At 46.4% G+C, this 9,706-nt stretch overlaps 1 protein-coding gene and 1 pseudogene across 1 annotated transcript; one reads left to right on the top strand and one right to left on the bottom strand.

Moving 5' to 3' along the window:
- Positions 1-336: 336 nt before the first annotated feature.
- Positions 337-1,313, bottom strand: LOC113878300 (annotated as a pseudogene).
- A 6,746-nt stretch (positions 1,314-8,059) lies between these two features.
- On the top strand, positions 8,060-9,019 carry LOC113878399 (olfactory receptor 3A2-like). Its single transcript, XM_027519415.1, has one exon. The coding sequence runs from the start codon at positions 8,072-8,074 to the stop codon at positions 9,017-9,019; it is 948 nt and encodes a 315-aa protein (XP_027375216.1). The 5' UTR covers positions 8,060-8,071.
- The last annotated feature ends 687 nt before the right edge of the window (positions 9,020-9,706 follow it).

Raw genomic sequence — 9,706 nt, 5'->3', positions numbered from 1 at the left:
ATGAGCTCATATTGAGCTGGATCTATGCTCTCATGGGGCTTCCCAGGCAGCTCAGTGATAAAGAATCCAGCTGCCAGTGCAGGAGACTCAGGTTCAGTCCCTGGGTCAGGAAGATTCCCTGAAGAAGGAAATGGCAACCTGCTCCAGTGTTCTTGCCTGGCAAATCCTATGGACAGAGGAGCCTGGCGGGCTACAGTCCATGGGGGTGGTAAAAGGATCAGACACGACTTAGTGACTAAACAATGAGTGTCTCTTTTTCACTCCTGTGTTCTCCATAGGATAATGCCTCGGACGGACACGAGTTGAAGCAATCTCCACTTCAATGCCCAGATTACCTCATGCCAACCTCTGGAAGGCTTTCCCTAAGAGGAGTCTTCCCAGTGCCCCATGCATGGCCTTGATGCTCAGGCTGTAGATGAAAGGGTTCATCATGGGGTTCACCACAGCATACATCAGTGGGGCTACTGAGTCCTTAATGGAGTGGGTTTTGAGGGGCTGCAGATATACCATACCAAGTGTCCCACAGAAGAGGGAGACCACAGCCAAGTGGGAGGCATGGGTGGAGAAAGCTTTGTGCTTCCCAAATGCTGAAGGTATCTGGAGGATGGTGCTGACAATCCAGACATAGGACATGGTCATGAACCCTCAAGGGGTGAGGAAGATGAAGCAGCCTGTGACAATCAACATTGTGTGACTGATGTGAATGTTAGAACAGGCGAGCCTCAGTAGGACGTCCATCTCACAGAAGATGTAGCGGATCCTCCAGGACCTCAGAAGGTCACCTTGGTCATGAGGAGGGTGTGATGAGGCCACAGAGGACAGAGAGGGCCCAACACAAGGTGAGGAGTGAAATGAGAGCCCAGGGCTCATGGCTGTGGTGTAGCAGAGGGGGCGGCAGATGACCACAGAGCGGTCATATGCCATCGTGGCCAGGATGAGGTTGTCCAGAGCACCAAGGAGACCAGGAAATGGAGCTGAGTCACACACCCTCCATATGAGATGGCTTTGTTCTGAGACTGAAGGTTTACCACCATCTTGGGGCTCTTTTTGGTGATGAAGAAGAGGTCTGTGAAGCAGAGGTTGGCCAGGAAGAAGTACATGGGAGTGTGCAGGCGGGAGTCAGAGCCGATGGCCAGAATGATGAGCACATTTCCCACCACTGTGACCAGGTACATGGACAGGAACATCCAAAACAGGACCCGCTGCTGCTCAGGATTCTGTGAGATCCCCAGGCGGAGGAACTCTGAGACTCCACTCCGGTTGTCTCCATGCATTTCTCCAACTGTCTGCAACATCAGCACCAACAAATGTTTGTTAACTAAGTTACTTCTATTAAACAAGGGCATTCACATACACAAAATCAACTATTCTCTTGGAATTAAAATATCTTGAACTAAATTTTATAATATTTTAATACAGATTTTCAACAAGGTAATACAGGCATAAACATATAGCATGGACAATGTGTAACTTCTAGTCATTCCAGCAACAATTTCTCAGTTCAGTTCACTTCAGTCACTCAGTCGTGTCCCACTCTTTGTGACCCCATGGACTGCAGCACGCCAGGCTTCCCTGTCCATCACCAACTCTCAGAGCTTACTCAAACTCATGTCCATTGAGTCCGTGATGCCATCCAGCCATCTCATCCTCTGTGGTCCTCTTCTTCTCCTGCCCCCAATCCCTCCCAGCATCAGAGTCTTTCCCAATGGGTCAAATCTTCGCATGAGGTGGCCAAAGTATTGGAGTTTCAGCTTTAGCATCATTCCTTCCAAAGAACACCCAGGACTGATCTCCTTTAGAATGGACTGGTTGGATCTCCTTGCAGTCCAAGGGACTCTAAAGAGTCTTATCCAACACCACAGTTCAAAAGCATCAATTCTTCGGTGCTCAGCTTTCTTCACAGTCCAACGCTCACATCCATACATGACTACTGGAAAAACCATAGCCTTGACTAGCCTGATATTACAGATATATAATAGCAGAAAAGAAGAAGAGTTTCGCTCACTCATATTCCTCCCTTAGAAACAATAATTTGGACAAAAAGTGCCTTTGTGGGAGCTTGGAGATCTAGGTAAGAGATTATGAGACCCCAGTGGAGTCAAGTCCAAAGAGGGCTCTTTTGAGAAGACAAGACTGTGCCCAGCTGGCAGACTTACAGACAGGAGTCCTATATTCAGGCCTGGAAAAAGCCCTGTGGATTCAGCTACAGCCCCTCTTGGCCTTGATTCTGTCACCAACAACACCTGTCAAGAAACCTAGCATTAGTCACGCCCACTTTTGTCCTAGATAATGAGCACATCAACCTCAGCCCTGGCTGTGGATGCTGAACTGGCCCATGGCCCATTCCTAGGCCCTCTCAGCTGCCAGTTCTGCCCACCCAGGGTCAAGGCAGGTGATGCCCATCCATTCCCCTAAGACACACTGTCCAACCTTGGTCCAACTGCAGACACTGACACAGTCTTGTAACTTGGCTCCAGCACCTTGTAGGCATAGATCAAGAATACACCTGCTTGTCCAGGGACCCATCTGAAAACACAGTCTTCTGTGCTCTCAGAGGCAGGCTCACTGACTTCTGTCTGACTGCAGATCTTGAAGTGACCCCATAACCCAGCTTCTACTCCTTGAAACCATAGACTGGGAACACTTCCGCCAACCCAGAGACCTGGAGGAAGACACCTTCCCAGATGTAGGCCAGCCAAACTGGGTCTGATGGATATATATTTTTTTAATATTTATTTTTGCTAGTTATTTATTTGGCTTCCCCAGGTCTTAGTTGTGGCATTCAGGATCTTTAGTTGGGCATGTGGACACTTAATTGTAGTATGTGAGATCGTTCCATGACCAGGGATCAAACCCAGCCCCCCTGCACTGGGTGCATGGAGCCTTAACTACTGGACCACCAGGGAAATCCCTGTCTGCCAGATCTTGAAGAGGCCCTATAATCAACATCTTGGCAGTCTATTACAACCAGCCCCAGGCACCCTTGCCTGGATGTTAAATCCTGAATCATGACAGGTGATGCCATGTCAATGAACTCTCCCTGTTCAGCCTTATGTTCTACCCCAGTCCTTGGGCCCTCATGATCCACTCCCACACTGCTCCTCTATGAACTGCAGGAAATTCCAGTTCCTGCCAGGATATATTGGCCAGTATATTCATTTCCTGTTGCTGCTGTAACAAAGTACCACAAATCTAGTGAGTTTAAGAAAAATGTATCTTCTCAGAGTCCTGGAGACCAAAAGTAAGAAATGAGTCCTACAGGGCTAACTTCATGATGTCAGCAGGAAGAGTTCCCTTGGGAGGCTCCAGGGGAAATCTATTCCATGTCTTCTCCAGTTTCAGGTGGCTTCTGGCATTCCTTGGCTTGTGACCACATCACTCCAGTCTCATGTCTATCATCACATTGTCTTCTTGGCCACGGCCTGTGGCATGTTGGGTCTTAGTTCCCTGACCAGGATTCAAACCTGCACCCCCTGCAATGGAAGCTCGGCATCTTAACCACTGGACTGCCAGGGAAGTCCCCACGTTGCCTTTTTCATTTCTGTAGGCAAATACCTCTCCACCTCTCTCTTAAAAGGACTCTTATGATCACACATCACAAAGGGCCCACTTGGATAATCCAGGATAATCTCCCCAGATGAAGACCCCTAACAATCACACTTACAAAGTCCCTTTTACATGATTTAAAGTTGATTTCAGGGATTAGTACCTGCATATCTTTGGGGCCCTACCACAGCCAGGTATGGGAATTATTGTTAATGAGTAAGTTGTTTCTTTTTGGACATAAATGGTATTTCCTTTCTTAGAGTATGCTGAGACCTAACCAGGAGTCCTTCAAGCTCAACATATGTCTTTTTTTTTTTAAGTGAGTCAAACTTAAAAAAAATAATTTTATTTATTTATTTTTGACTGTGCTGGGTCTTCATTACTGTCACAGGCTTTCTCTAGTTGCGGTGAATGGGAGCTACTCTCTTACTGCAGTGAGCAGGCTCTCCTTACTGTGGCTTATCTTATGGAGCAGCGGCTCTAGGGCATGAAGTCTTCAGTAGCTGCAACGATGGCCTCAGTAGTTGTGGCTCCAGGGCTCTAGAGCACAGATGTAATAGTTGTGGCACACAGGCTCTGTTGCTTCTTGGCATGTGGGATCTTCCCCAACCAAGGATTGAACCCATGTCCCCTGCATTGGCAAGCAGATTCTTGACCTCTGAACTACCAGGGAAGTCCCTCAACATCCCTCTTTTACCAGCACTTCCAGAATCATTACAGGATCCCCAAGATACAGTCCCAGAGGCCCCACTAATGAGGCTCTGAGGGAGGAAGCCCCACATTCTTGAGGGCTCATTAGGAAACTGGATTGGAAGCAAGCTTCTCCCTCTTCCTCTCTGCTGGGGCTTCCTCCACACCCCCAGGTCCACAGCAAGTCTGGAAATTAGCTGCTCTCTGCTCATAGGCCCTGCTTCAGGCTGACATCTGAGAAAGAAAACTGCTCCCTCAGGAAACCCATATCTAGTCTCAATTACACTCTAACTTCCTGGGTGACTTGGAGAATATGGGCAAGTCCTGCAGACTTCAGCAACCCCACCATTAGTGGGCTATGTATCACTTGACTTAATGACCTGCCATAAAGCCAAGGCTAGAGATAACCTTTTTTTTTTTTTCCCCCAAGGAAAGTCTAAATATGAGAAGGTATGAGGCACTGCTGCTATATTTATGAAGAGCTTGAGTTGTTTATAAAACAACTTGTCTCTCTCCCCCATTTGTCTCTGCTTTCCTGGGAGGGCTAATTTCTGAGGCCCCCGGGGGATACCATTGAGAAGACAGTCCTATAATTTCTTTCATTTCCTTATACAAAGCCCCTTCCTGGATTTCTGTGTGGATAGGTCTGAAGGGCCCCTCATCTTCTCCTGCAAACACTCTCTGGTGTCTATGCCTGTGCCAGGGTGAGTACTCATAGGCCTCACTCTGTAAGAGTCCTCACATTGTAAGAGCAGGTTCTTCCTCTGCTCTTACAAAACAGAAATGGGGCTTCTGCTGCACTCAGCTCAAACTGATTTTATACTTGGTGCAATTGATGCCCCTGAAGCGGGGAGCCTTTTTAGGAGATCTGGGACTGTAACCCAAAGATCTTGGCTCCTTTTCTGGGCCCTGTTTCCCATGTCTCCTTCTCTTGGATGAAGCCTGCTCTCTGTAATGCTTGTGCTGTGCTTAGTCGCTCATCCATCTCTTTGCGACCACACAGAGTATAGGCCGACAAGCTCCTGTGTACAAAGGGATTCTCCAGGCAAGAATACTGGAGTGGGTTGCCGTTCCCTCCTCCAGGGGATCTTCCCAACCCAGGGTTTAAACCCAGGTCTCCCACATTGCGGGCAGATTCTTTACTATCTGAGCCACCAGAGAAGCCCAAGCATACTGGAATAGGTAGCCTATCCCTTCTCTACGGGATCTTCCCAACCCAGAAATCCAATTGGGGTCTCCTGCATTGCAGGCAGATTCTTTACCAGCTGAGCTACAATGGAAGCCCCTGCGACTCTTAGGAGTAAGTATTAGGGGGATTCACTGAGTCCAGTTTGCTGCACAGGACCCACTTCATCAGGTAGTTAGAAACTTGACTCCAGTCAGAGGCTTTGCTGAACTGTTCATCACTGGAATGTTGGAGGAGTTGGGTGGAATTCCAGAGTAGGAGTTTGTCGTGGCTCAGTAGGGAGAAATCGAGGCTCATTATGAAGCCCTGAGAGTGGTAATCCTCAGTGATGGGCATGATACCCATAAGGCACTCTAGATGTCTCTGGAAGATCTGAGTTCGTCCCAGAATCCCACTGATTTCAAACAAGCTGCATCTCCAGCCAACTGAGAGTTGTCAGCAGCTGTTCTATTTTTCTTCTATGCCTGGCCATAACTTGCTTGTCTGTAAGGTACAGCTCTCCTAAGGGCCTTATTATTATGAGTGGTTTACATGACAAGGAACATGTCAGGGTAGATTTCTATCTGCTTGTCCCATCAAAACCAAAGAAATCAGTAGTCGTTGCAGCAACCTTGCACATGCACCTGCCCCTGGAACTTCCTTAAACTATACTAATCCATAAAATTCTTGCCTGGAGAATCCCATGGACAGGAGCCTGGAGGGCTGCACTCCGTGGGATTGCAAAGAGCCAGATACAACTGAGCGACTAAGCATGCACACACACAAAATTCTGCCCCAGATTCCAGTACAGTCAGACGCTTCCATGACAACTCTAGCTCATACTGATGTTTTCTTTCTCTGAAATCCTATGAACACTTGACTCATCCATTGATTTATTTAAAATATTGAGTATATACCATAAGGGAAGTATTGTGCTAAGTACTGTTACTGCAAAACTCAGTCAAACATGTATTAATATTTTTGTCCTCAAGTAGCTTACAGAGAAGTAGGGGAGATATACTCTATAGAAAAATAACTTAGCTAGAAGGGAAACTGTAATAAGTCCAATAAAATAATGTGTAGTGGAAGTTTAGGAGAGACAGAGCTCCTTTTGAGATGGAGAAGTTTCCAGGGAGGATTCATTTCAGAAGTCAGCATTGCAGTCAACTCTTGAAATACCTGGGCATGTGGAGTTGGAAGGAAGTCATCGCTGGTACAGAAAACAGGATGAGAAAGGAGGTTAGAAAACCACAGGGTTACAATCAATGTTTGGGTCAAAATGGACCCCAAAGCAAAAACAGAGAGCAGGTCATTGCTCCTTAGTATAATATATGAAAAGAACTACTCTCCATCCAGGGATTTGCCTATCTGTATTTATCAATGATGAATTTCATCAATGATGATCAGGCCTGAACATGATCCCCATATCTCACCGATCATGTGATCTCAGAATTTTAAGGCTATCTTAGAGATCACCATATCCAATTTTCACCCAAGCTCAGGCTCTCATCACCCTTTCCCTTCTGTTCTGACTTCCCAGCCTCTGATCCAGTGCATTCTGTCCAGGGAAACAATGTTACTCTTAGTGAAGCCCTGGCTCTGCTTATTCCATGGGCAACAGAGAGACATGGATTTTTTTTTTTTTATCAAGAGTTTATTATAAGATTTGAAAGACTTAGCTCAATCTGGTTCTCTATTATGCAGGTGCATAATAGGGACAGTATTCTTGCTTGGGAAATCCCATGGACAGAGGAGCCTGGCGGCTACAGTTCAAGAGGTCACAAAGAGCTGTACACTATGGAGCATGCACACATGCCATTAGAGCTACTGGCCAGTCCACCATGCCTGAAACAAGGCCAAGTGCAAGATGGGTGATTTTGCTGTGCAGAAAACTAATGGCATCTAGTAGCAACCAATCCACAGGTCATGCTTAAAATTTTGATTCCAGAAGCAAGTAGCCGATACTATGAAAAGAATAAATTATTTTAAAATAAGCCACTATTCAAAGTCTAATGTAAGGGCTTAAAGAGCAACAATACTAGCAAATAATACTAGCAATTTATTGACATAAAATTTTTTATTTTATTTTTTGGACTATGTCCCCCACCTTGGAGAAAGGTCTGGAGTTCCTGATAGCCACAGTCACGGGTATCTTCTTTCTGACTCTTGCCATACGTTGGCTTGATCGTCATTATTTCTAGAAGTCTTGGAACCTAGGTTGTGTTTTCAAATGCTTTCTAGATATTTCTCTTTAATTAATTTTTCCCTATTAATTTTTCTATTTTGAAATCTGTTCATTGGTTTGGGCTGATCCCTCAGAGTAAATTGGGGGATTTACATTTTAGTCTCACTATATTCAAAGAGGAAGTTTGCTTTTATCTGAATTTTTTTTCCCCAAGTATTCTAACATTTTTCAACTGAGAGAAGATGGGAGGGACAAAGTTCTGGCGGTTTGCGGCATCTCAGCCAAGAGCAGGGTAAAGACATGGAGGGATGAAGGAAGTCAGTGGGTGAGGTGTAAGTGACCCTGGGGAGTGGGAAAACCATCACCCAGACAGCTAGGAACTTACCATGGGGCTCTGAACATACATGTTTTAAAATGTTTATGTTGAATAAGTACATTAAGTAGATCGAAACTTCCACTCCTGCAACATTTCCTTACAGAGACTCATGCAGCCAGAAGCTAAAACCAACAGGACAGCTGTAACTGAATTTATTTTACTGGGCTTAGTGGAAACAGACAATCTACAGCCTATGGTCTTTGTACTGTTCCTCTTTGCCTACCTGGTCACTGTCGGGGGCAACCTCAGCATCCTGGCCGCCATCTTGGTGGAACCCAAACTCCACACCCCCATGTACTTCTTCCTGGGGAATCTATCGGCGCTGGACATTGGGTGCATCACCGTCACTGTTCCTGCCATGTTGGGCCGTCTCCTGTCCCACAAGCGCACAGTTCCCTATGCAGGCTGCCTCTCCCAGCTCTTCTTCTTCCACCTTCTGGCTGGGATGGACTGCTTCCTGTTGACAGCCATGGCCTATGATCGATTCTTGGCCATCTGCCGACCTCTCACCTACAGCACTCGCATGAGCCAGACGGTCCAGAGGATACTAGTGGTTGTGCCCTGGGCTTGTGCCTTCACCAATGCACTGACCCACACTATTGCCCTAACCACCCTTAACTTCTGTGGTCCCTGTGAGGTCAATCACTTCTACTGTGACCTCCCACAGCTCTTCCAGCTCTCCTGCTCCAGCACTAGGCTCAATGAGCTGCTGCTCTTTGGCGTGGGTTTCATAATGGCAGGTACACCTGTGGTTCTCATCATCAGCTCCTACATCCACGTGGCAGCTGCGGTTCTACGAATCCGCTCAGCGGAGGGCAGGAAGAAAGCCTTCTCCACATGTGGATCCCACCTCACTGTGGTCTGCCTCTTCTATGGGACTGGTATGTTCAACTACATGCGCCTGGGTTCAGAGGAGGCTTCAGACAAGGATAAGGGAGTTGGAGTTTTCAACACAGTTATCAATCCCATGCTGAACCCACTTATCTACAGCCTTAGAAACCCTGATGTTCAGGGTGCCCTGTGGCGGGTACTTGTAGGGAGGCGGTCACTGACATGAGGGGTGGTAGGGTCCATCCTTTTGTGGGTTGGGGGAAATTTTTCATGAGGGCAGTAACCTGGAAAAATGGTTCACAACCATTTTCCTAGCTCTGCTGCCCGAAGATTTGTGTTGTGTGCTTGTTCTGCAAAGAAACCCTACAGAATTCATTCATTCATTTATACAATAGGTATTTATTCAATTCTTCTGTGACTTAGACATTCTTCCGGGGCATTGATGAACAAAATAGGAGTCTGAGCACTCACACAACTCACATTCTAATGAAGGTAGACAATATCATCAAGTATAAACAAGCATCCTATATGGTAGATCACATAGTGATATGTGCAGTAGAGAAAAAACAAGCACAATGGGGGGATATGAAGTTAGGTTCTGCCGAGAAAGTTCCCAGGGCAAGTTGTGACTTTGCTTTTGGCTGTGCTCACTTTCCAGGCAGAGTTGAGGACTTGGAGGTCTGGTAGGTCTTGCATAGCAATGTCCTAACAGGGAAGGGTATTTGGTTAACCACAGCCTAAGTAACCAATAATATCAAGTTTTCTTCTGGTGGGTATGTGAGATTCCCTCTAGATCAGGTTGCAGAATGCTGTCCTAAATTGTGGGCTCAGTGCCAAGGATTATTCTACTTTATTATTTGCCTTTTGCCTCCCAGAAAATTACTTCCTTTTTTTCACACAAGAATCCACACAA

This window comes from Bos indicus x Bos taurus, chromosome 19, assembly GCF_003369695.1.
Source record: "Bos indicus x Bos taurus breed Angus x Brahman F1 hybrid chromosome 19, Bos_hybrid_MaternalHap_v2.0, whole genome shotgun sequence".
NCBI lineage: Eukaryota > Metazoa > Chordata > Mammalia > Artiodactyla > Bovidae > Bos > Bos indicus x Bos taurus.
This window is presented reverse-complemented; position numbering and strand designations above follow the sequence as displayed.